Below are 27,945 nucleotides of genomic sequence, written 5' to 3'. Positions count from 1 at the left end.
GCATCTGCTGTGAGAAACCCGCTGCGGGGTCAGACGCACGTAGGAGTAGCAGAGATCGCAACACAGCCTTTACGAGCCCCGACACTGGCCTTCTCCCCAGTGGATTAAAAAAGGAGCCACCGCGTAAAACAAAAAAAAATCACTCCCCCTCCCGCATTTCCTCGCCCTGGAAACTCCAAGGAGCGACCAGCCCCAGAGGGCAGACAACCCCTGAGCGGCTCGAGAAGGAGGCACTGCCCAGCCGGCAGGCGCCGGGCGGGGCTGCGCTCTGCCGCCTTCCCAAGCGAACACGTGCCAGCCCGCGGCATCTCCCTCTGCCTCCCCCGCTCTATTTGCGCCTGCCCAGGAGGTCCGGGGGCAGACGCCGGCCAGCTGCAGCCCCTCCCCTTTGCCGGGCTGGGCGATCCTCACCCCCTCTGCCTGCCCTGCCTCGGAGGAAGGCGGGACTCACCTGCTCCCTCCCCCAGGTGTGCCGACGCCAGGCCGGCCCCGCGCGGCTCACTCCGCCCCTGCGGCGCGGCCCTAGTGCTGCTCGAGCCCGCCCGCGGCACTGCACGGGGGGAAGCCAGAGAGGACGGGGCAATGGCGCGGGTCCTGGAGACGCTGCTGCTTGTCACGGTGAGTCCCGTGCCAGGCTGGGGCCGGCTGCCCTCCTGCCGCGCTCGGCTCTGCTCGGCCCGGCCCGGCCCGGCCCGGCCCGCAGGCGGCAGCAGAGCGTTTGCTCGTGGGGGGGTGGGGAGCAGCTCGGGGTCGTGCTCTGGTGCCTCCTCCGGCCGGGGCTCGCACGTGTGCCGAGCGGGGCCCCGGGGGGCGTCGGCTCCCGCAGCTGTTTCACCGGCTGCCAGCTGTTCTCTCCCTCCAGTCAGCCCTGCCCCCCACCCTGCCCAGCCCTGCTGCTCTGACCTGCGAGGTTTTGGTTTCCTCGGCTTTGAAGCTTGCTGCTAGGTGAACCCCACTGGCAAATGAATTCCTTAGGCTGCCGTTAGTGTTACGTTAGCTTTAAAAATGGTTTTCAGTCGTTTTCTGGTTGGTTGGTTGGAGTCAGAGCTGGTTGGAAACATGATTTCCAGCCTACGAAAACTTTTGCGTGTTTTGGAGGTAGGACAGAACCCTGATTTGGGGTGAAAAGTCAAAATTAAAAAAACAAAACAAAACCGAGCATGTCAGTTGGGACGAGAACCTGCTGTATAGCCTTGCTGGCTGTCGGGACAAACTAGCTGACCAAATGGAGGGCTACCTTGCTTTCTAGGGTTGCAGGCTCTCCCTCCGCGTAGTTAATAGCACAGCACAGGAAGCCGGGAACTGGGTCACCTGGCCAGCCTGTCGCCTGCCTTCCCCTGAAGGTTTCGATGGAATCAACACATTGCCATGGAAAACTCAATTCCACTGAGATTTCCATTTTCTAATGTGAAACTGAGCAACTCAAAGTTGTGGGGGTTTTTTTGGGGGGGAGGGGGTTGGGTTTTTTTTATTTTTGGTCCTCTCTATTTGTAGTTTTCTAAGGCAGTAGCAAAACAAAACAGCAGAAGTGTAGCACTCTAAAGAATAAGAATGCTTTATTCACCAAATAAATGATTGTTAGTCTTTTAAAGTGCTACATGACTGCTGTTTTGTTAGAATGCAGACTAACATAGTTGCCTCTGTGTTACTAAGACAGCAGCAGCAAACTATAAGGACAGAGTTAAGAGATGTATTAAAAGTCACTTTTCTTGGAAAATGTTTCTCGAGTCAGAGTGGGGGAACTTACAAATTGTAAAGTCTTTAGAATTTTCGTTCAGCAAGGTATAAACAGTAGTAAAAATCATCCCCAAATAAAGATTTCAGAATTCGGCAACTCTAAGGGACGAGAACTATATTAACTGTTTGGGCATCTTTTGTGGGGCTGGATAGAGGATGACGTGCATCAGTCCTCTTCAGTGACCTTGGCCAGCCCTATCTTTTTCTTGCCAGCATTGTATACTTCCAACAAAAACTATTGTGAGCAGGTTAGATGAACATCTATCAGGGATGTTCACATTACTTAATTCTGTCTCAGCATGGGGAGAGGTTCAGGAGATGACCCTTCTAGCCCTATGTTTCTATGGCCAGGTCTGCACTAGGATGACAATTTAAGATACACAATGCCAGCTATGTGAACTGTGTAGAGGGAGTTGACATATCAGAAATCGATTTGTCTTACTGTCCCTGGAGCAGGAGGTCAATAGGATAAAGTCTCCTGTTGACTCCTGTGTTCCTTGCAAAAGTGAGGAGTACTAGGGTTGAAAGTGGAACCCTGATGGTTTGATTTAGCATGTCTCACTAGGCATGCTAAATCGAACCCCGGGAGATCAACCACCATGTCAATCTTACAGTAAGTGTAGATGTACCCGTATTGTTCTACTACCCTGGCCTGGCTATGTGGTGTCCCAAAGGATGGGGAGAAGTGGAGTACAAGCAGAGCCAAGGCTTCGCACTGGTTGCCAGAGCATGATAGTCACGCATCAGGGAGAGGAATTTGCTAAACCCACATAAGAACGAAGTAGAGAGAACATTTCTCTTATACAGCATAGAGCTTCCTCCGCATCATCTCAGCCCCAATAAAGGGCTGAGCCTACATGGCCCTTTGTACATCAACAGTTGGGGCTAGGTTCTCATCTAAGAAAAATCAGTGTGAACAGGGAATAACTTTACAAACAGTTAAATATATTGGCTTTTCCATCCAACTAAGTATGGTGGTATTTGTCTATATTCACACCAGTGTAAGGGTACCTCTGCAGTCCAGCAAGAAGTGCACTTTCCAGCTCAGGTAGATTTTGAGGTGAAGCTGCAGGGATCTGGGCAAAGAACTGGGCTAACCACTCAAGAAACTGCCCAGAATACCATGTAGCATTGTACTTAGGGCACCTAGTTATCCTACCACCTGCACTGCTTTGGCCACACTTCTGTTTTAAGTGTACTAGAGAGATCAAAACTAGTGTGCATACTTATACCCAAGCTGGAAATCATGCCTCCAGCTCCAGACATATGTTATGTGAGATCAGAGTATGATTCATGGTGTTTAAATAAAGGGCTTTGTTATAAGGGTGGGGTGTAGCGTTTGCATCATCCTGAAAAGGTAACTTTTCTGTTTGCAATTCCCTCAACAACAGTTCTGAGCTTTTGAGTCATTAAAGTAAAAAGCCTTTAGGTGTATCTCTAGAAAACAAGTGTATGTTAAAGAAATCTTAGATTAACACTGAAGAGGGCTGTGTATTTTGATTTTAATTGGAGATGCTTAGGTCAAAGCAGAACACTGAAAAGTCCTTACCCTATGTGTTGTGGTGTATACTGTTTTCCAAATCCAAGTGAGCTCTTTCATGGATAACAATACGTTAATATGAAAACAGACATTCAGAAATCAGTAGCCATTTGAAAACATCACTATTTATTAACACTTGAAAGAGTCAGTTCTACAGAAAGGAAGTGCCATCATTAAACCAAAAGCCTTGTAAAACTTTCAACCAATAAAAAGCATACAAATAAACAAAAAACAGAATATCAAGCAATCACATCAAATCTGTCATTTTGGGTCTTTATGGACCCTTTTAGCATACTTACCTGTTTGGTATTTAGGTTCTGTTTTACTAGTATTCCTTACTTTGAGAGTCCAGCGTGGGCAGGCATATGGTTATTCATACACTTCAGACATTTTATGTAATAAATTAGTCTGTCAGCATTCCATATCAGGGCACACTCTGCACCGAGTGATCAGATTCTTTTCTTAGTGACATCTGGGCAGTGTCACTAATTATAAATAAGCTTGCCCAGCTAAGGTGCAAAAAGTTTAACACTAAATTGTTATATAATTTAAGACTCTTATCTTCAATATTGCATGTCCATTATAGAACTTGTCCTCTCACTGTGCATAACTCCATTGGCATTAATGTTAGTTACATTGGCCTGTCAAATTTCAGAATATACTCTGTTAATATGTCATTGTAACTGAGCCATGATAGTGCACCTGATATCAGAGCTGCTACATCTTTTGTGAATTCAAAGCGGTGATGCTCTGCAGGATCATCTGGGAGTTGTTAAAATTTTTCCATCAAACTGAAGAGATTTGTTTGGGTGCGTTCCCCAGCTTTAATGACATCCCAATCTCCTCTTCAGTTACAACAAAATTACTCCTGCCATGGTTTATTTCTCATTGGGGTTTAAGAGGAGCAAAGATTTCGTCTCTGGCATAACCCAGGTAGTACAAAATGTGAGGTGCATGCCAAAGAGGTTCTCAGGAAAATATACAACTAAAAATCTCTTCCTCCTCCTTGATCAACTAAGTTATAACATCAGTATACAGTAAACTTTCATTTTGGTCGCCCCAGGATTAGGAGATTGCTGGCCAGCCAAATGCTCTGGCTAATAGAAAGGTATACCTAGCATAGCATAACACTAAAGAAAAACAAGGTTAGCTATTAACAAACAAAAATGTATGCAGAGTACTTTATTTACCAACAACAGTAGTATTGTACACTGTATTTGTCTTTACTTTCACCATACTGTACATAAGGAAAACATAACTAAAATTTATTTGAGAGTTCCAGATGATAGAATGCCAGATACGAAAGTTAACTGTATTCATTCATTTTTCAGAATTAGATATGAATTTCCAGCAAAACCAAAAATATAGATTTGTTTAGTGATGTTGCCCTATAACCTGGTTGTGGTTTTGAGACAATGACATTGTTTAAATAGAAAATAATAGTTTGTTCAGTCATGCACTCTTAGGAATTGGGATCATTCACCAGGAAGTTTCTTGGGAGTCCTACATTAAAATGTTGTGTTACTGACTCAACAGAAGTAACACAGGTATTGTACTAGGATATGAGAGATGTATCCGCATTTGCAAAAAAGAATGTGCAATGTATTTGGCTAGATTTTGAGCAAGATATTTCATATTCTCCCTATCTGTGACAAGTTACTTTTTTTCTTTGAATTCTGTTATAGTACTTAACCTGAATGGTAATGCTTGTATGTAATTTAAAGTCATATTGTGAATAATAAATTACAAACTAGGGTTCCAACCCAGTATCTGGCTTCATGTGGGCACATCCCCTCAACCCATGCAGATTTCAGTTAATTTCAAAGGGATACCCACAGGCATAAGAATACATTTGTGCAGAGGGGAAAAAATGGCAATATTGGGGCTTAGAATGGTTGCTGTGTTGATTAAAAAAATTAATTGTAGCAATAAAAGAATATTGAGGGTTCTGGAGATGAATTTCAAATCTGCAACATTTTAATAAAAAGTTGGATTAATATTAGTAGTAGGTAGGCCGCTATGTCCGACGATGACGTCTTGAGCTTGCACAGGTTCAGTGGTTGTGGACTCTCATGTGGCTGAGGAGACCAAGCTTTGAACGACATGGGCATTCGCAGTGGGGGGGCAAGGAAATTGTCCTGGCTCTGTTGGTGCGGCTGCTGCTGTTGCTTTCTTCCTTTCATGAGCATCAATGAGACATACGCAGTGCTGGTCTTCAGAGTTGTCATATGTATGTCATACGAGAGCACGCCAGCCTGTTTGGTCTTTTGCATGCTGCTCTAGCTGATCTGGTTTTAAACCAACGTGAGCAATGTTGGGCTTCACGCAGTCTTTATATCTCTTGCGAGGCCTACCTTGATTCCTTTTGCCCTGGGATAGTTCACTGTACAGGAGTTGCTTAGGGATTCTTGACTCCCCCATTCATATGTCATACCCTGTCCAGCAAAGCTGGGCTTTCAGAATCATGGCTTCGATGCTCATGGTTCTTGCTGTGTCTAGGACTTCCAGGTTCGTAACTCTGTGCTGCCATTGAATGTGCACTATTGACCTCAGGCTGCGTGTGTGGAAGTGCTCCAGCAGTTTTATATGTTTTCTGTACAAAGTCCAGGTTTCACAGCCATGCAGGAGACTGGTCAGGACTACAGTCTTGTACACTTTTAGTTTAGTGAACTGTCAGATATTGTGCTGATTCAACACTTGTGCTCCCAGATGTCCTCGCGGCCAGCTGGCCTGGCAGATTCTGGCATTGATTTCTTTGTCAGGGGAGCCATCATTGGCTATCACACTGCCAAGGTACTTGAACTCCTCCACTGTTCTCAACTCTGTTCCTTCAATAAAGATTGAAGCGGGGAGAACAGTAGATGTTGGAGCAGGTTGAAACAGTACCTCAGCCTTTCCTAGGCTGATGGTCAAACCAAAGAGGCAAGTGGCATCAGCAAACTTGTTGACAATGAGCTGGAGATGAGATTCCTTGTGTGCCATAAGTGCCCAGTCGTCAGCAAAAAGGGCTTCAAGGATGAGCCTCTCAGGCATCTTGGTTTTAGCATGTAGACGGTTAAGGTTGAAAAGTGACCCATCAAGTCTATATTTTACATAGACTCCATGGTCCAGGTCCCTAACTGCGTGGCTGAGGACGCACGTGAAAAAGAGGTTGAATAACACTGGAGCCAGCACACACCCTTGCTTCACACCACTGGATATCTCAAATGGATCTGGGGGCTCACTGTTTGAAAGAACAAAACCAGTCATGTCATTGTGGAACAGGCGTATGAGGTTAACAAATCTTCTCGGGCAACCAAGTTTTGACATGATAATCCACAGGGCTTCTCTGTTGATGGTGTCAAATGCCTTGGTCAGGTCTATCAAGACAGCGTACAAATCCAAGTTCTGCTCCGTGCACTTTTCCTGGGCCTGATGAACAGGAAGGATCATGTCAATGGTGCTGTGGCCTGGGTGAAAACCTCACTGTGCCCTGGTAGGTTCTCCTCTGAGATGCTGATGATCAGACGATGGAGGATGACTTGAGCCAAGATCTTCCCAGCAGTACAGTATGCCCCAGTAATTTCTACAGTCAGCTTTGTTGCCCTTGTTCTTGAAGAGTGAGATGATTGTAGCATCCTAAAAGTCTTTGGGCATGTCTTCTTCCCAGATGCTGATCAAGATGTTGTGAAAGGGTTCAAGTGACACTGGTCCTGCTGCTTTGAAAATTTCAGTGGGGATACTGTCCATCCCAGGGTCTTTGCCAGAGCTGGTCTGGCTGATTGCAGTTTTGACCTCATCCATCGTAGGGGGCAGGTGAAGACTGTCTATTGTGGGTTTCTGAGGGATCTGGTCTAGGGCCACAGGGTCAACAATGGAGGGTCTGTTGAGAAGGTTGCTAAAGTGCTCTCTCCACCTATTGTTGATGATGTTCTTCTCCCTCAGGAGGGTCATGCCATCTGCAGACAGGAGAAGTGTAGTACTTGGCTTTGAAGGTCCATATATAGCTTTGATAGCACTGAAGAACATCTTGGAGTTCTTAGTGTCAGCGTAGTATTGGACTTCATCAGCTTTACTCTCCCACCACTAATCTTGCATTTTACGAAGTGCCATTTGCGCGTGGCTCTGAAGGTGTTTGAAATGATCATGTTTGGCAATTGAGGACTGATCATTTTGCCATAGCAGAAATGCGTTCTCTTTTTCCTCTAAGCTCTTCATGATGGCTTCATCATTTTCGTCACACCAGTCTTGGTGAACTCTCTAGTGTTGACTTGGCTGACTGCCACCAGGGTTTTGAACTGGTCCCACTTTTGCGTTGGGTCTCCAGTGAGAGGTCCATGGGATGTCAGCACTTTGTCAAGGCAGGCTGCAAATTTCTCACGATGACCAGTATGTTGCAGCTTCCCAATGTTGAAGGAGGGTCTGACAATCTTGAGCTTCTTGCGGTGCAGTGGTGTGATGTGGAGCATAAGGACTGATCTGACGAGTCGATGATCAGTCCAGCACTCAGCTCCCTGCATGGCCCTGGTGATCTTAACATCTCGAATGTCCCACCTGCGACTGATGACGTAGTCAATCAGTTACCACTGTTTTGATCTTGGGTGCATCCATGTGGTCTTGTATTTATCGGCTTGCCTGAAGAGAGTGGTGGTAATTGTCAGGTCATTTTCTCCACACAAGCTCAGCAGAAGGGGGTCATTGGCATTCATGTTACCAACACCGTGATGCTCCATCACCTCTTTCCAGGTCCTACAGTCCTTGCCAACCCTGGCATTGAAGTCACCCAATAGGAGAAGCTTGTCACTAGGAGGAGTTGCTTTCAAAAGATAGTCAGGGTCCTCACAGAAATTTTCTTTTGTTTCGTTGCTGCTAGTCAGTGTGGAGGCATAAGCGCTGATGACTGTAATGTGGCCAGAGGTGTTGAGGGGGAAGCGGAGCTTGATCAGACACTCACTGATGCAAGTTGGTAGGTCAGGAAGCTGGTGCAGAAGTCATGTCTTGATGGCAGGTCCCACTCTGTGAATTCGGTCTTCGTTTTCTGGCCTGCCTTTCCAGAAGAAGGTGCAACCTCCTTTTGGTTCACATATGGATCCTTCCTCTGCCTGTCTGGTCTCGCTTAGGGCGGCTATATCAATATTATAATGTGCCAGCTGTCTTGCTATGAGGGCCGTTCTTCTCTCAGGCCTCATAGCATTCTCCCTGTCCAAGAGGGTGCAAACATTCCATGCTGCAAATACCATCTTTCTTTTCACTGTTTTTTGACCGCTGTGAGGGTAAAACTGCCAGCTGCGGCAAGCTGGCCATTTTGGCTGGCACAAGCAATTTTTGGGACACCTTTTCTAGTCTCCTCCTTCATTTTGAAGGTGGGCAGTGCTGTTCCTAAAAAGGCGTGCTCAGTCGCCTGGGATGCTGCTGAACTCCTCTGTTGTCCCCAGGTCAGAGATGAGCGACCAAAGTCCGCAAGCCACCTATGTGCCCCATCGCCACAGGACTTTGGGGTAGACAGAAGTTCTTTGCACATTCTCATCACCTGTGCGGGAGAATGTTTAAAGTGGAAAAGCTGTTGCACAGGGACAGTTCCACTCTCTTGACCTCAGAAGCCTGGGTCCAGTGGTACAGAAAGTCTGCTGGGACTTCCTAGGCTGCAGTCATGCTGTCTTTGGTGCCTTGTCATGCCCTTCGCTCTCCACGGAGTGTTGCAGAGCTGCCTTCCTGGTTGTTGGATCTTGTTGTTGATCTCATCTGTCCAGTCTGCTGGGGCTGACTTTGCATGCTGGGATAGGCAATTCCCTGTCTCGCCGCAGGTTTCAGATCTGCCTGCTACCCTCACCTGGGTTAGCCCGCCTGTCGAAGCGGTTTATCAGAGTGTGGCCACTGCATGCTACAGCTTCCTGGAGCCATGGGTGAGAGCTGAGTGCCAGGTGGGAACCAAAGGTGCAGAAACTGCCCCAAAGAGACACGACAAGTCCCCACACCAGAGGTGCTAACCCTCGCTGGACACCCCATACGCCCTGGATTAATATTCTTCTTACTTGAAATAACACTTTTCTGTGTGTAACTGGGAAACTGACAGATGGACTGTGTTTAAATTTGCATCCCTCTTTGAAAAGAGGCATGCCAATGAGGAAATCAAAAATGCAAATGAGGTGCAGATTTACAGAACTGCTGTCTCATTTGCATATTCTTTCTAAAGTGTTTCTTTTGAAAGAAGAAAAGCTGTGTAGACATGTCTCTTTCGAAAGTAATCCCCATCTTCGAAAGAACCCTTCTTCCTTTAAAAAAAAATAGGAAGAAGGGTTCTTTCGAAGATGGAGTTTACTTTTAAAAGAGCCATATCTACAATGCTTTTCTTCTTCTGAAAGAAGAATATGCAAATGAGGTGACAGATACGTAAATCTACACCTCATTTGCATGCCTCTTTCTAAAGAGGAATGCTAGTGGAGATGTAGCCATGGTGTTTGTGGAGGGTTGTGTTATATTGTATTGAGAAGTCAGCACAAAATTGTGTGTGTACTTTGCCAAGCCAATTAGTTCATACTATCATCTGTGTATTGTTGTGTGATATATTACACTCAGTTCATATGCTATTCATATATAACAAATATATGCTAAATAGATTTAAGTTTCAGGATTATAGAAATATAGATTTGATAAATATTTAGGAGTGCTGAGTCTGCATTACATAAAGCATGGGTGAAAAGTAAGGCCTACAGTAGGCGGAAAGCTGTACAATTTTAATTTAGCCGTAAAATGCTTGGCATGAGAAAGTGACATAGGGATAACTGTATGTCAGCAAGGCGACATGATTATTTCATTAGCTGTGCTAATAGGTAATATTACGAAAAACTAGATTGCAATAGACTGCTAAACATCTGGCTGTTAATATCTTTGTCTGACTACAGGGTATGCTGATAGATAGATAGATGCTGATGAGAATAAGGGGTTCTTCAAACAATCTATGAAAAATGGGACACCCAAATGTTCGTTGGGTTTGGAACTGGAGGTGAGGATGAAGATAAATACCTTCATGTATATGCATGTGTGATCAGAACTCCAGTATAAAAGAAGGTTCCCTGATTGGGTAAAAATAGGAAGGCTCAAGGGATGAATAACAAGAAATACCAGCAGGAACCATCCATCATCTATTGAGTGATGACCTCTGACCATGACACATTGTTGACAATGCAAATATGATTATAGTTACAATTATTGTGTAAGTTTTTAAACGGTTTCTATATGCATGAGTAGTTGAAACTTACTGCTTTAATAAAATTTGGAGTAAAGATAAGACTCTGTACCCGAGATTGTGTCTGTGTTCATTATCCTGGGCTTCATGTGCTCTTAGAGCCTCCAAATTTGAGAGAAGCGTCAGAGGCAATTTAACTCTGTTTAGCTTGGAATTAAACCCATAGTGGGGTAAATACACCGCTAAATTCATTTAAATAAAAACAGGCTATATTTTTTACCTGCTCTGTAAATGCTTAAGGTTTTAATATTTAGAGTCTTATATAATTTTGACTGACATAATTTAGCTTGTTGAGATGAAAGCACCAGTTCAAGGCAGACTGTGCTTTTGGTGTGTTTCCTGGAAGTCATTAAATTGAGCAAAAGACTTTGTTGGTTCTGTATGCAATCTCTGCAGTGAATGCATAGAGCCTGACCTAGACTCCCAAGTCAAGGGGAAACTTTGGGTCACACCCTTAAAGAGGATATTTCCTTTTTTCTGTTGGGTCTGAGACAAGACACGTGTGAGACTAAAATGGTTGCATGCTAGATGATGAAAGGCTAGGCTTTGGGGCAGGTAAAGAAAACTGGACTTCTGTAAAACAGAAAGATCCATCCTTGAACAGACACCTGCCTTGGGGTACATCAGAATTTTCCTTCAAACAGGCTGGAGCTTGAAAGAGATAATGGGTCTGTGGACACTGAGGATGGTGTTAAGCCCAGGGAGACAACACAGGAACATGTTTTTATGTAATGTGCCAGTTTCCTTTAACAATGGCCTGTGACTGCGTATGGGCCACTTAGGGTATGTATACTCTGCATCCGGAAGCAAGCGTCTCTGCCCATATCTACAGATGTCTGCTAGTGGGGCTTTTACCAAAATAGCTGAGAAGATGGTGCTTTGATATTGTCCTTTGGGTTCTTCACAGCCCCACTTCCAGTCCAAGATGCATGTGCTTAGCTATTTTTAGCACTTTTGCTCAAGCCTGCTGGCGCAAATCTGTGGACGTGAGCTGGGAGGCTCACTCCCACATGCAGTGTGTACCTAACTGTAAGGGCATGTTTATAGTGACCTACTAAATCTTATTTTAATTCTGAGTTAATAAATGTATTTTTGTTCAGCTTTTGTTTTGTTTTGTTTTGTTTTCATTTTTGTTTTCCTCCATGCTGCCAATAAAACCTTATCTAATTTGTCATAACTGGAAGTGGGTATGGTGACAAATATAAAGCAGAGTCAGGTGGAGCACCTCAGAGACAGAACATGAAGTCTGACCACCAGGGCATCTGAAAGCTTCTACATTTGAAGCGCAAAGCATCTGTATTATGATCTATATGTCTACAATGTGTTCATTACCTGCACTAGTAAAAAGGGTTTTCCCATTGGCATAGGCAGTCCACCTCCCAGAGAGACAATGGCTAGGCTGATCAAAGAATTCTTCTGTTGACCTAGCGTGCCTTTATGAACAGGGAGAGGTATAATGCTGCCAGCAGATATGCTGGGTTTTGTCAACAAACTGTCGATAAAGTGTATTTTGCATGCAGACACTCCGTGGCTTTACATGACAAAAGCCCAGAAATGTGTCTCATGTAGACATAGCCAGAGAGAATTTAGCCTCTGTCTGCACTCAACACTAAAACATGTGAAATAGCAACAGACATGAAAAGGCGGATACACAAAAGGTTTAATAGTGAAGACATGCAAAAATGAGTTAAGATTCTTAATTGTTAATGAGTTGATTCACCCAGGTTGCAGGTGCCTTCAGCTCTTCCACTGTTTTCACTGGAAGTTGAGAGTATGCTGCAATTCTCAGGATCCATCCTTACACATGCATTTGGCTAGAAATAAACTTTGCGTTGACTTTAGTGCAGTTTTATAATAATCTGTGTTCATTAGTATGGGAACTTAAGCACATTGAACGCTTCTTTAAAAAAAAACAAACATTTTTTTAAAAATATATTTTGAAAAACCTTATGCTGGGGGTATTCACAACCCTGTGTCCCGCCCCCCACCCCACACCCACTTGCCCATTTCAAAACCATGAAGTCAAACTTTTAGAAAATAGGTTTGCTCAGATGTCCTGTGGTTATATATTTAAGTGGAGTTTCACTTGCACAAAGCCCATGCGTTCAGGCTCTGTGAAGTAGAGTATGAAGCAGTTAGGAAGGAAGAGTCATGGCGAGAGCACAGAGTGGGTGATCTGCTGCTGCTGATGTGGTGGTTAGTCCATGTAACTGGTATCCTCCATTCCTTCCCCACCCGCCCCGTATCAGTTTTGCAGGTTGTTGGAGCTACGGGAACAGCACCAGCTCCCCTCCCTGGTTCCTTCCCCATATAGCAGTGCAGAGAACCTGTCTGAGGGTGCAGGGATGCACTCAACCGAGAAACTCTCACTCAGTCCTAAAATCGTAACCATAACTGTTTACTGATTTTTACTTAGTACTTAGCCTTGGCACAGGCCCTGCATTGCGTTTGTCAATGTCATTATTAGTTGTTGTGATTAAATGAAAGCCTCAGCAAATGGCTGGTTAGGCAGCTGATACAGAAATTCGTGCAAAATCTTATATTTGGGCCTCGAGCCTCCTTTTAAAAAATGGATACAAAGAACTTTTTCTGTTCATTATTCAATAGATAAGAAACTAACTTTCTCACTTGGGTTCTTGGAAATCTTTTTATCAAAAGATTTTTACAGCTCCCTCTTGGCACCATCAAATAAGCTAGCACTTTGAGCATAGATTTCACAGCACTAGGTAAAATCCTGTCAACACTTTTATGCATATGACTATTTTCACATGGCTCAGAAAATCCTGTCAAGCCTGACCCAGAGCCAAAATCCCGGTGAAATCAAGCCCTGCGTACAGGAAGTTAAGAACATGAGTAGATATTTAGCATTATAATAATAAAAAAAAAAATCAATGCACATATGAAAGAAAGTTTTTGGTTTATGTTTGGAAAGTTCTGCAATAACAATGAGACTTACTTAAATTATGTCACAGGTTTATACTTGTAATACAAAGTAAATATGACAAATCTAATTTTTAGAAAGGTTGGACTTCTAGATTGATTTGATTATTTGAGGAAAACTTCAGGGGCAGGGGTGTCCAACTTTTTTTCATGGGGGGGCCACATGGCAATTTTTTCAGTGTTCTGGGGGCTGAACATAAAATAGCCCCAAGCCACTGCCCAAACATCGCAGCAGGGGCAGCTCCCTGCTGTGCTGAAAGAATAGGACTCAGTTTAATTGGTTTAATGGCCAGATCCCTCCTGCTGGCTGTTAAACCAATTAATTTGAGTTCTACTCCAGTGTTTCTCAGACTTTTTTTTAAATAAAGTACCCCTTTTTTTTGGTAAAAGTACCTTAGTGCCCACAGTTTTCAGACATGCAGAATCTCCAATCCCTTTTCCCCTCTCCAGAGCGAGGCAGCACCAGCACTCTGCTTTAACCCAATCCTCGTTCCCGCAGAGCCAGGCACCCCCATCTCCCCACTTTAAACCAATCCCCCCTCCTATCCCCCAGAGTCAGGCTCCTCTAGTCCCCTCACTTTAAACCAATCCCCCCATCCCCCAGAGCCAGGCCCCCCTATCTAAATAAATGCCCTCCCCCTCCCCCAGAGCCAGGCACTCTCAGCACAAACTGAATGCGTCACCACCTCAGGAGCAGCAGGAGCTGTGCAAGCTGGGGCCCAAGCCAAATTGCGCCCACATCAGGGCTCAAGCCAGGCTGGCAGGAGCCGCAGCCTGTGACAGCCACATTGACAGGAGCACATTCCCATCAGCTCATGGGAATAAGGGGACTTCGAAGTAGGCAGGGTCCTTTCGAAAAGGAACCCCGTCGGGACGAGACGCGCGGCGGCAAGCCCGCGTCAATTTTGAAGTGCCGCGGCCGCCCGCATGCTAATGAAGCGCTGAATATGCATTTCAGCGCTTCATTAGTAAACTTCGAAATGGCCATTTGCGTGGCCATTTCGAAGTTTGGGGCTCGTGTAGACACGGCCTATTTCTGTTGGGGTAGTGTGCGTAGAGGCTTCAGTTGTGGGTCAAGATCCCAGAGAGCTAAGCACTATACATGCATGGAGTAAAAATAGAGTTTCTAGCTCAAAGTTTATAATCTAAACATGTGAGACACAAGGGTGTGATAATCCCATGGATTTTTGGAGGATTTGTATGCATTTTTAATTTAGAGAAAATGTAATCATGATTGAGACTTACATTTAATATAACTTTTGGCAGCCTACCCTGGAATTATTTTCTACTCATTGTGTGAAATGAAATTGTGACCCTACTGAAACCTATGGGAAAAAGTCCCATTGACTACACTGGCGCTAGGATTTCATCCATCAAGTTTGTATGTATGTTTCATATTTGGTCAGCACGTACGGTTTCTGTGGGCTGCACTGTCATTCAGGCTGCAGTTGATTCTCTTTGCAAGCTAAACTGAAATTAACAGAGGGCAACATAGTCTTCTCAACTAACTAAACATGTTCTTGGGCCGCGGATCTAGCTCCCACTGAACACATTGGAAAGGCCACAGTGTAACTGGAGCAGTCCCTAATGGCTCCAACCGGCAGAGATCAGGGAGCAAAGAAGTTACAGAAAGGGGATCTCTGCAGCTCCATTCCTGCAACACAGCTGAATTTCCACAACATTTTCTCCACTGGCACTAGGGGGTAAAGTGAGATAATAGAAATGTAGCCAATATGTTCTATATTTGTATATACTAGACTGAGGTCAGCAATAATTTCCAGCAGAGCGCTGAAATTTGACTTTTTGACCACTATGTGTGGTCCAAGTGCGGGTGATACTTTTTAAAGTCACTAATAGTCCTACATAAAACAACTTCGTTAATAAATGAAGGTGCAGAGCTTTACCATTTCGGTCAGCAGTTCCCAACCTTTCTGAGACAGCAACCCACTTTGACAGTTTGGTAAGACTTTGTGACCCAAGGCAATTCAATACCTGGGCAGGGGAGGAAGAGGGTCTCCCTTGGGGGAAAAAAATTATAACTCTTGATTTACACCACCTCACAGCCCCAAAATATCTCTCTGCTATCAGACTTAAGCCCATCATGGCGCCCAAATGCCCCCTCACATGAGCACCACTTCTGCCCCCCACTGCTCCTTTGCCCGACCGCCACCCCTCCTCCACTTGGCTTCCCCCCGCAGTCCTCGGATTCCCTTCTCCCACCTACAGTACAGGCAGTTCTCTGCCTTGCTGCACTGAACTGGGCCTCAATTCAATTGGTTTAACAGCCAGATCCCTCCTGACTGCTGTTTAAACCACTTAAATTGAGTTTCATTTCAGTGCAGCTGGTCAGGGACTCGGAGCTGGAGGAGTGAGCGGCAGATCCTTAAAGAGCCACATGTGGCCCTTAGACTCTAATGGCAAACCATGTTTGGATTGCAACCCGTGGATTGGAAATCCCTGGTTGAAGTGGTAGTTAGTAGCATTAGCTGGTCTTTAATCCACAGGCGACATGGCTTTGAGCGCACTCCTGGCTGCATGGGGGAGAAGGGGCAGGGCTGAGCTCCCAACTTGTGTGCCAATGAAAATTGGCTCATGTGTCACCAGTTGCTGGAACCCCTGTACTAGACTATATGTAAGGTGAGGTGCAGCAGACCTCTGTAGGCTACCCTAGTGCCAAGTACATTGTCTCCTAATTGTGGGAAAGGGTGCCATTTCCTGACCTTGCTCAATGCGTGCATAGTTCTCAACTTTTATGCAGATTTTCATTCTTTTGTTTCTGCATTTAAAGTTTTTGTGGGGTTTTAAAGTGTAGGAAGATGTTCTGTAATTCCCACCACTGTGCCTGTCATCTTCAGGCATTGCGCCTGCATCTTCTGTTGCCTGTTAGTAAGGACGTACGTTAGCCTCTGCTGACAACAGCCTTCACGTTCCTTCTATGAATGCCCAATCTGATTTTATACCCTTTGGTCTGAACATTGTTCCAGTTTGAGAACTAATCTCCTGACAGCACCTACTGCATAGTATGGGGAAAGTGAGGACGCAGAAGTTGAAAGAACAGCTGTAAATAAACCAAGAACAATTAAATCTAAATCAGCAGAAGTAAATTTGCAGAGCTCAGTTGGGTACCAGTGAAAGAGAAGATAAAGAACTACTCGCTGAGTGAGTTGCATCTGACCTCAGCCCTGTCATGTGTACTAACAGAGCCAAAAAATATTCCAGGATGGAAAATCTGAGCCCTAAGTGTTGGCAGAAAAGAGAGTTAACCTGTTCTGATCTCTCCCTAGAAAACATAGATTTTCAGTTTGAGTTTCCAGTATCATACACTCTCACTTTCTCCAACAGTTGGATTCCTTTTCCTCTAATTTTCAAATACCTAAGGCTGCTTCACCTTTTGAGGACTTTTCATTTCAAAAACATTGGGGCAGTGAAATAAATCTGGAAAATATGATGAGGTGAGGTGGTCTTTTTGACTTAACCTATTAACATCAGACAAGTACCCATCTGTCATAAGAAATGAAAGGAAAATGTTCTGTGAAGTGTCAGGTTTATACATGAGAGGCCACATCCACGGCTGATTGTAATAGCATTGAAAATCTGCTTTAAGTTTGCTACTCTTTGTTGTGCTGCTATTCCGTATCTTGAAGCAGGTTCTGCAACAATTTGAAAGAATGTATGCCTCTGTTGTTAAGTGGATAATAATATAACAGTGAGCAAGGCAGATATTGTTCTCTCCTCTATCCGTTTAAAGATGGCTTGTAATAGTATCATATCTCTTGCCAGCATTTTAATCCAGAACTCCCATTGACTTCAAGCTTAGGGTTTGCAAACAATAGAATAGCTCTTAGATAAGATCCTGCAGTCACCTGAAAGATATTTCTACCTAGACAAGAACGCTAAGTGATTTAAAATCAGTTGAGAAACTACATTGAAGGGCTGTTTAAAAACATGATTTCAGAAATACTTAAGACGCTAGAAGCTATTGAATAATTGAACGGGAATACTTTGTGTGGACATCCTTGATCTTTCCCTGACTTTTGGGTAAACTTGATCTTCTCTGAGTGACATTGTGAAGATATAGTAATTTCCTGCACATATCACCACTGTTACAGATATGGTCATTTCCTGCAAATGTCCTTGGGAAAACCTCACTGTATTAAGTGCAAAGTTTGTGTTATTCTGGGCCAGGATTGTTTATAACTTGGGAGATGTAATATGAGGACTGGGAGTTCAAAGGATTTTTGAACATGTACCAGATAAGAATGGACTTTTGGACAATAAGATCTCTTTAGAAATACCTAGGAAGAAATTAATGCAAATTCCCCCTCCTTTGGTTACGCAAAAATGCATTCTTTTGAAGCTTCGCGCTGAGGAGTGGGTCACTGCTTTCTGAAAGCCTATTTCTAGAGCCACAATCAAAGAGGCTTGAGGTATATTAAGAAACTACTGAACTTCCTGGCCTGGGTTCTGGTTCTATATTTCAGATAGTTATGAACTTGCCAGAGGCTGTTGTGAAAGCCAAGACTACAACAGGGTCAAAGAAGAACTAGATAAATTCATGGAGGTTAGGCCCATCAATGGATATTAGCCAGGATGGTGTTCTTAGCTTGTGTTGATCATTCCCTGTTCCATTCGTTCCCTCTGAAATATCTGGCATTGACTATTGTCAGAAGACAGGATGCGGAGCTAGATGGACCTTTGGTCTAGCCCAATGTAGCCGTTCTCATGTTCTCACAGGCAAAACCCAGTTGTGGGTTTTAGAGAAGTGACAACTAGTACAGCCTGAGGTGAAAGGTGGGGTGACCTCTAAGCTTTTTAGCATGTGTAGTTTCTTTTATTGTTTCGATTACGTTTTCTCAGCAATGCTTTCACCTTAAGGATAAACGTGCTTGCTTACAAAGAGCTGTGTGGTAGCATGTAATGGTGGGCAATTATACTGTCAAAAGAACAGCAAAGATGCTGGCCTGTTTAGGTAGTCTGGCTTGTTGAGAATATCACAATGTAGTGCAGGGAGCTACCTTAAAAAACAGTTATGAGGGAGACAGATGGGGTTTCAGGCCAAGAGAGGAGCTGGGAGTTTACAGTGGTGCCCTTGAGGGACCTCAGAGAGGAAATGTAAGTGCAGTTCTTCTGAACTGTGACATATACTATAGATGGGGGAAGGGGTGGAATATCTAATACAATTCAGATAATATGATATTGTAAAGATTTCTGAGCACAGAATTTATCTTTTTCACTTCATAAGTACAGGTTGAACCTCTAATTCAGCACTCACTGGTCCGGCAAAGTGCATTGTCCCTCATTATTTTAGATAGCTGGAGGTCCTCCTACCATGGGTGTTTCCCATGGTTACATAAAGCTTGTTTACAGGCACACGTGGTCCCATAAAGCTTGTTTATAACCACCAATTCTGGCTCTCAGTATTCTATGCTCTTATTTAACTCCACTTTACCCCTAAATGTCTTCTAATAGCCAGGAGCAGTGGAAATGTTGGTAATGCTGCTAGACAATACTAATCTCCTGTGGTTAAGCAAATTCTCTGATTCTGTGTCTGTCAGGTCCCAAAGGGACCAGCCTATGCAGGTTCCACCTGTATAAATGGAGACTTTATTTTGGTACATTATTTCCTTAACTCATTACCTGAAACCTTTTTGTTGCTACTACATGATCTGTGGCCTACCAGGGCGGAGATGCTCCAGGAGAGAGAGAGGTTCCCTGTAATACTTCTAGCTTCAGCATTATGGGCTTGATCCTATACCCATCCGAGTCAGTGAAAGGTTCACATTGACTTATGGTTGAACCACACAAAGGGAAAAGAGAATTGTTGAAGTCTTGTATAAAAAGATCTTAACCTTATTTAATTTTCTAGTTATAAAGTATTTGTATAGATTAAACTGTGGATACAATTTTCAAAAGTACCTAGACTTGCGGAATCAGACTCTTACTTTTGTTTTTTAATTTTAATTTTTTTATTTTTCAACTTCGTTTTGAGTGTGGTTGTGTAAGCTATGCCACTGTACTCTTGCAGAATGAATAACATTGACTATCTCATTTGTTTGACAGATCTGTTTGAACTTCGGAAATGGACTTCACCTAGAGGTAGGCAATGACTGAGAAATAAATACAATGGCTCATCTGTATAAAAGGTTTTCTGCCTGAACAATAAATAGAAAAAGAGCACTTACAATTGGTAAATTTCTTGAATTGCTCTGCTGTAGCCACGACACAAAGGTCACATATCTATTGTTTGCTGCAGAAATGTAAGTGAATAGGCCCAGTCCTAAGCCTCTCAAAATTGATATTTTTCATGGGAAGAAAATTTCCCTAAAATATGAGGGTTGTCATGAATCAACTTTGAGGTTCTCTTAGTTAATGATGGTTAGTTTCTGGCATGTATTAAGGTCAGGGGGGCTTAAGCACTGCCACCATCTTTTGTGCAGCTTTAGGCATTCAAAGACCATTACTTCTGCACTAGCAAGGTAATAGAGGAACACATAGTCTGTGAGTCCTGCTAGAGTTTAGGCATGAATAAGGAATCAAGCTGCTCAACAGTGTCGAGTAAGGGAGCTGCCTTCATGTTCAGCAACCAAAATTTAGGCACCTCTAGGACCTTAATGTAGGAAATTTAGGTGCCTAGGGAGTTTAAGCACTTACAGAAATAGGCAACAGCTAAGCAGTGGTTTTGGTGGTACCTGAATGTTGGACTTAGGAATCTAGCTGCTGCTTTAGGAACCTACCATTCCATCATGAATCCCACCCTACAGCTGAACCTGGACACTGAGAGGCACTGCACTGAGTAAGCCAGAGAATGGTAGTGAACAGGTGGGTCTCCATGGGGAAGAGAACAAGGTAGTGGAAGCAAGTTGTTTGCAAGTCTCTGCGGTCAACGAGATTATGGCACAAGGGTGAGTGACAAAATGCTGCTGGGAATATGGATGTGGAGACCTCAGGTTCTAAAGACAATGTGGAAGGAGCAGCAAAAGAGAGAAAATAGAAGTCATTTGTTGGAGGTGAGGGAGGTTGAGGGGAAGGCACACAAGGACATCTGAGAGGAGTAGGACTACACAGAGAAAAATCTCTTCCTGTCTGATAGCAACCACTTTTCTTTACACCCATTCTAGGAGATTTAACTAATTCCCTGTTGTCTCATAACTTTCATTTTCAGTGATTTATTTATTTCTAAAAGTAGGCACATTTCCTTCTTTCATGGGTTTTCTGACCCTTACAGTTAAAATAAACAATACTTATTAGGAAAAAAAAGAGCATGTTGGGTAAAATCAGAGTGCAAATTTAAACAGTCATCTGGTTTAATTAAAATTATATGCAGAAAGTGGCATCCAGAAGTTCTGGTTGTAGCTGTGGCCACTTGAGAAAAGTATGACTCTTTTTTGGCCAAAGTGTAATGTTGGAGTTTAAACTTGTTTTTTTATAGGTTTTTAATCAAGGTGACAAAAATGATCATTGCTCGAATCAGAATAATAAAATCAGACAAAAGCGAGAATGGATTGTTCCACCTGCTGTGGTTCCGGAAGAGGATGACAGTTTGAGGAAAAATCCGATTGCTAAAGTAAGTCAGAGAACCACTGAAACACAGTAAGATGGAAACATTATTGTAAATGCATTTTTACATGTAAAATATGGCTGGGGCCTACTCTGAATATACAGACTGTTACGGACACCCTCCAATTCCTGAAGCTAGAAATTTAAAGAAAATGTTATGCTGGCAAAGGTCCCAGTTACGGAATTTTGAGCATGAACACTTTGTAGGCTTAGGCCAATGGTAATTGCTCTTATTATGCCTTACATGTGTGAAGAAAACCTAAATTTTGTATCTCTTCTGCAATAAATGAAAAATCAAAGAAATGTAACAATTTGCTCAAGGTTCTGTGTAACTCATGAGCAACTTTCTTTTTGCAGTACTGAGTTATATGTGTTGAGTGCCTGTATTTTACAGCATTTCTTTTAAGTGTTTTTTATTTCTTCTTTTCCCCCCACTTAATAAGAAAAATGTCAGTGGACACTGGGTAATGTTGGCTGGCCTCAATTTTAATCTGTATTTCTCTTCTTTTAGTTCATAAAGTTTATACTGCGGTTAACATTCTTTTAAGATACTCATTTAAAAAATAAACTAACATTACAAAGTCAAACACTTCACATTAGGAGAAGCTAGAACTGAGGTTGGTTGTGCAATCTTAATTTGACTTTCGTGCCTTGAATGTATGCAATTATGTGATCATTTAGTATTTTTATCCACATGATTGGCCCCACTCAGTGGACAGGAAAGATGTTGCTTTATAAATGCACAATTTTGTGTATGTGTGTATGTTATCCTCATTAGTAAATGTGTTCCCCTGGTCTTATTTACTGTACACTGTTCAAACTCTGTTCTGGAGAACATAATTTTTAATTTTCCTCTGTTCTTTTATGTGGTACTTACCACTAGAATATCAGAGTGCTTCAAAATGTTAATTATTTACACCTCTGGGAGGTGTGTGTGCAGTGGGGTGATTGTCTGCAGAAGCTCAGAGAGGTTAAAATCAAGTATGCATTAATTTTGAGTGCTCCATTTATGATGCATAAGAGTTAATTTTTCAAAGTGCAGGATACTCACATAGCGACCAACTCCCATTGCCTTCGCTGAGTGCTCAGCACTGCTGCAAATCAGAATCCAGGGACATCCGGAGAATGTGGATTGCAAAATTAGTGACCATAAGTGGAAAAACTTGTTGTAAGTGACTTGCTTAGAATCACATATGAAGTCTGTAGCAAAAGGAAGAACAGAATCCAGTTATATAGGGCAACATCCAATTGCCTGAACTACAAGATGCTCAGTTCTTACAGTTCCCTGCCCCATTCATGACGCACTTTTCAGCTTCCACAATAAATGAGGTAGGGACTCTGCAGTCTCCTTCTGTACACTGAGTCTTCCTTGGAGAAGGCCCTGCCCTGTTCACTGAAGGAAGTAATGGACTTTTGGATCAAATGGCATGTAATTAAATACGATTGTAATGTGCACCTCATGTACCCTTTGAGTATAAGCATTATGACAGTATTTAATGGTAGTCTTAATGCTCTTTTAACACAGTTTGGTGTGTAATATACTAGGTTTTTTAAAAAAAAAATCAAACAGAAATCACATGGTATCATAATGACATGGTTTGTCACATGGATTGGAATCTTTAAGTCGATTGCACAGTTCTCTGACACTTGAGCTGATTGAGTAATGGGTGGCAGTAATGTTTTTTCATTCTCTGTGTGGATCAGAACTATAAGGGAATTAAATCCCATGTTTGCCAGTGGCATTCACAAATACCTGCTAACAGCAACAGACTGGTGGGATTCATCCATCTTGGGCTTCATCTTTCTTCTCCAGGGGGAAGTGGGCTGTGGTGAATGTGAACCCTTCTTCTTGTCCCCTCCTGCTCCTTTCTGTCCTGTTTAGTCATACTAGTCTCTCTTTCCCACCCCCACCCTGCCCTTATCCCAATCTCCAATTACCAAGTTTCACGGCCGCATCTCCTCACTGAGTCACTTTGGTTTCCCACTCCAGGCTCCTCCTCTGAGTCCCATTCTCTAGCTCTCCTCATAGTCTGTCGTCTTGTGCACCCAGGCACAGACCTTCCTGATTCCCTGTTTTCCCTCCGATCTTAGTGTTTCCCCTATCCCCCCCACCAACTGGCTTCCTATCACCCCTCACCAGTTCCCAGGATCCTTGACCAAGTGATCCCAGTCCTCGCACCTCTTCCTCCTGCACCCTCACACCCTGCCCAGCCAATCCCAACCTCTCCTGCCCCACAATTCCTGGTCAGAGTTTCATTCTGTGACCGATGCCAATCTCATCAGTTCCTTGTTCTGACCAACTCCGTTCCTTCCCCACTGGGTCTGGCTCTTGCCCCCCTGCTTTTGAGAGAGATGGCTTCCTCTAGCAGTGGTCACTGAAAGCATAGGAAAGCTGGCCTCTCTTCTAGAAGCTACAGTGCCTGACATGATCCCAGCCCAGAGTATTGATTACAAGGGAAGTCTGACTTTGCCCTTCTAGCACTAGGCTACTAGAGCGTGCTCAGTCCTTCTGTAGTAGTGGCACATGATAATACTCCATCATACTTAGGAACTGTGAGGGAATGAAGCATGCTCATTGAGTCTAGGATCTTCAGACAGCTTAGTTGCTAAACTCTGAAAATGTCTGCTGATCATGGGAATGAACTGGTGTTTTTCATTTGACCAAATTTGGGCATATTCCTGCTATTAAAAAACAACCTCCCACCATGGCAAATTTTATGTCCCTGGTTTAAAGATGAGGACCCTATTCAAAAACAGATCCTTAGAACTTTTTCAGTATTGCAAAATATTTTTCCCAACCATGTTCTCAGAAACGGCTGAGCTGTTTTGGCTGAAGCATTCAAAAAAAAAATCAGCCTGATTCAAACACCTAGCATGGAGAAATTCATCCAAACGGTTGAATTGTGTCAAAGCTGTAAGCTGTTGGAAAGAGTGTCTGCAATTTACTCAATGGTATTTTCAGTAAAACTCATGAACAGAAATAAAAAAAATCACAACCTGTGACCTGTCCATGGCTTATATCATAAATACCCTCCAAATGAATCTGGAGGGAGAAGGAGCACTGTGAGGGGAGGACAGCCCATAATGCCAGCAGCCAGTGATGGGGCTGCCTGAGCAGCTGGATACAGAACTAGTGTAGCTGTCCTCAGGGCCACTGCAGAAGTCACAGAGATCGCAGAAATCAATACCTTCCAGAGCGACAAATATAAAGCCCTACCTATAAAAGGAAGTGTTGGGCAATCTTAGTAAGAGACAGTGCTGTGAGCCCTGCCTGTAAAGACACAAAGCAAATATTTTAGGACCAGATTGTATAATTTATGTTGTAGGTGCAATTTTGGGAAGGATTGTGTCTTGGAGAGCTTCCAGCAGAGCACACAAAGTTGCTGTATTTTTAATGATAGTACAGTATAGTGAATGTAGCATAACCAGTTAGCCCTGAGGTGCACAGGGGGTAGGGGTGGAGGGATCTGTGATTCTCTTCCACACCTGTTTTGGGGACGTTTGTGCTTCGCAGGTTTAGTAGGAGGGAATAGTACCTGCACTCTGTCCTTGCAGGGGACTTTTAAGGTTCCCACTCCCTACATCTTCTCTCTTTCTTTGCACCAAACAAGGGACATCTAAAGTTGGCCCTTAATTTTTATTTAGTCAGTTAGTTATTGTAAAAATAAGACCATCTTTTCTTGTCCTTTTTTAACTCCCTATTTTTTCCTGAAAATTAAAGAGAATGCACCACAGCTTCCTCTACATATTTAGGACCTGTACTACTGCACAGAAATAGATACCTTGCTGGTTGCCCTTAGTATATTTCTGTACATAAGGAACTTCCATCTGCTGAATGTAATAAACTTTGTTGTGTTCCTGTTAGATACATTCTGATCACGCATCTGATCCAGGGATGATAATTACTTACACAGTTTCTGGGCAAGGAGTGACAGAACCACCTTATGGATTGTTTGTCATCAATGGAAAAACTGGAGAACTGAACATAACAAGAAGAGTTGACCGAGAACAAACTCCAATGTTTCACGTAAGTTGAATTTGTGGGCTATAACTTTTCTTTTTTTTTTCTCCATATGTACCTTCTCTTTAACTTTTCAGATTCATTGCCTTCTATTTCCTTGAACGTCATCTGACTTCTTCTCTCATGCAAAGTGATAATTAAGAATTTCTGTCAATGTGGGTATTCCTATTTTCCTGTTTATATGTCTGTTTCAGCTTAGAGGTTATGCACTTGATCAGAATGGGAAAAATGTGGAAGAACCACTGGACCTGAGAATTAAAATTAGTGATATAAATGACAATTACCCAGTGTTTTCAGCAGAAGTTTTTTCTGGCTTTGTTGAAGAGTTAAGTGAAACAGGTAAAATACTATAATGATTCTATGTTGTCACACTTAACCCCTTCTGCCCTTCCTTTTTGATACTATGGTGTTTGGAGTGGTTCACGACTGTGAGTGCAAGAGGGCAGATGGTCAAGAAGCAGGGTTGAGATCCCACATGTGTTCTATGTTCTAGAATTAGATTTCACCAATAGTGTAACAAATATGAACACCTGTAACAGTCTTACCATGGCATCTCAGACACTCCAGTCTACCTTGTTGCCCAGGCAAGCTGGACTGTGTGATAGTTGGTTGCCATACCCCAAAGATCACAAAAGACTTACGTTGTTTCCAGTCCCAAAAGATCAGTCACTTACCTCATATCAATTTGTACTTCATCTCGCACACCAAAGACATAGCTGATCCTATAGTAAACTGACTTAAGGATTTAAGGAAAAAATGGGAGAATTATTTACGTCTATAATGCCTACTTGAACCTGTAAGAATTCTCCCATTTAATCCTTAGTTAGTTTACTATAGGATGAGCTATAAGTATGTCTTTGGTGTGAGATATGAAGTACAAATTGATACGAGGTAAGTGACTGGTCTTTTGGGATGGAAAAACAACCTGAGTCTTTTGTGATCTTTGGGATATGGCAACCAACTATCACACAGTCAAGCTTGCCTGGGTGGCAACAAACACTGGAGTGTCTGAGATGTGTTGCATTTTTGTGTGTGTGTGTGTGTGTGTGTGTGTGTTTTATATATATAATAAAATATACACACACACGAGTTATAGTCTGTGGTTCCAATAGGTGACAGATGTAATCTGTCAGCACTGAATGTCTTATAAGACTAACCCAGGTTAGCCCTAGAGATCTCAGCTTTTGTTTCCTAGCTGCAGCCCTTTAAAAGTCCAGACAACAAAGAGATGAAGAATTACGTCGTCTAAATTTCCTACTTCTGCAGGTATGGCTGCTCGCAGCTCCTGTTGGCTTTGGATTGCTGTTTCCAGCCAATGTGAGCAACCGTACTTGTGGACATGCAAGTAAATAAAACAGCTGGCAGTGAACTGTGTCCAGCTGGGTGGATAGGTAACTGACATGTGAAATGTGTTTGAGTATTTACTGATTTTGAGTTTTACCCAGAACCAGTGACCATAAAACTACCTATTAGGAGTGTGCAGGGATTACTGTCCCTTGCCAGTTTAGTGTTCAGATGTGCATTGCATACCCTCGTTTCAGTTAATTGGGCAAAGCAACATCGTAGAACACTAGAACTGGAAAGGGACCTCAAGAGGTCATCAAGTCCAGTTCACTGCCCTCTTGGCAGGACCAAACACCATTTAGATAATCCCCAATAGGTGTCTGTCTAACCTGCTCTCAAATATTCCCAGCAATGGAGATTCCACAACCTCCCTGGTAACTTATTCCAGTGTTTAAGCCCCCTGACAGTTAGGAAGTTTTTCCTAATGTCTAATCTAAACCTCCTTGCTGCAGTTTAAGCCCGTTGCTCTGTATCATATCCTCAGAGGCTCAGGAGAACAATTTTTTCTCCCTCCTCCTTGTAGCCCTCTTTGAGATACTTGAAAACCACTATCATGTCCCCTCTAAATGTTCTCTTTTCTAAACTAAACAAGCCCAGTTCTTTCAGTCTTCCCTCATAGCTCATGTTCTCTAGACCTTGAATCATTCTTGTTGCTCTTCTCTGGATCTTTTCCAATTTCTCCACATCTTTCCTGAAATGTGGTGTCCAGAACTGGACACAGTACTCCAGTTGAGGCCTAATGAGTGCTGAGTAGAGCAGAAGAATGACTTCTCATGTCTTGCTTACAGCACTTCTTCTAATATATCCCAGAATCATGTTTGCTCTTTTGGCAGCAGCATCACACTGTTGACTCGTATTTAGCTTGTTGTCCACTATGACCCCTAAGTCCCTTTCTGCAGTACTCCTTCCTAGACAGTCGCTTCCCATTCTATATGTATGAAGCTGATTGATTGTTTCTTCCTAAGTGGAGTACTTTGCATTTGTCCTTATTCAACGTCATCCTGTTTACCTCAGACCATTTCTCTAGTTTGTCCAGATCATTCTGAATTATGAACCTATCCTTCAAAGCAGTTGAAGTCAATGATAGTCTCTCTCTGTTGACATCAGCGATTTACAATCAAGCCTCTGGGAGGTGAAAACATCTGTTGTCAGTAGCTATGAAAAGGAGCATTTTGGGAAAAGAGGTTGATAAACCCTATACATTTGTATATGGCAATCTTATAGAAGAGATTATAAAGGGTGTGCTCTGATGAGATGCTGAGCTCCCTCAACTCAAATGGGAGCTGTTTGGTGATCAGCACTGCTGAAATCAGGCGTGATTTCAGGCAGTATTAGACACAGATTTGACTGCAACTGGAGACGCCAGTTTGAACTAAGATCCACCTTCTTCAAACACAGACTCCTGTCACCTGAGCTAAAAGAGACACTCCATTGTATGCTGGCAGGATAGAGGCTATGGTGTATAAATATGGTATATGGTTCTCATTGTAGACCTCGGGGGGCAGTGGCATGCGTACATACTAGTCCAAGAACTGTTTTCAATAGGTAACCCTTTTTAGAGAGTCAAGCATGAGAGGTAGA

General features: G+C 43.2%; 1 protein-coding gene across 1 annotated transcript in view; it reads left to right on the top strand.

Moving 5' to 3' along the window:
- The first annotated feature begins 523 nt into the window (after window positions 1-523).
- DSG2 (desmoglein 2) overlaps window positions 524-27,945 on the top strand; it is a 54,990-nt gene continuing 27,568 nt past the window's right edge. The window contains exons 1-5 of the mRNA XM_074985815.1: window positions 524-618; window positions 19,503-19,538; window positions 20,872-21,006; window positions 24,865-25,026; window positions 25,215-25,359. Of these exons, the coding sequence (XP_074841916.1) occupies window positions 583-618; window positions 19,503-19,538; window positions 20,872-21,006; window positions 24,865-25,026; window positions 25,215-25,359 (514 nt within the window). The 5' untranslated portion in view covers window positions 524-582. The remainder of the gene's footprint in view (window positions 619-19,502; window positions 19,539-20,871; window positions 21,007-24,864; window positions 25,027-25,214; window positions 25,360-27,945) is intronic.

The sequence above is a fragment of the Carettochelys insculpta genome, chromosome 2 (genome assembly GCF_033958435.1).
Source record: "Carettochelys insculpta isolate YL-2023 chromosome 2, ASM3395843v1, whole genome shotgun sequence".
NCBI lineage: Eukaryota > Metazoa > Chordata > Testudines > Carettochelyidae > Carettochelys > Carettochelys insculpta.
This window is presented reverse-complemented; position numbering and strand designations above follow the sequence as displayed.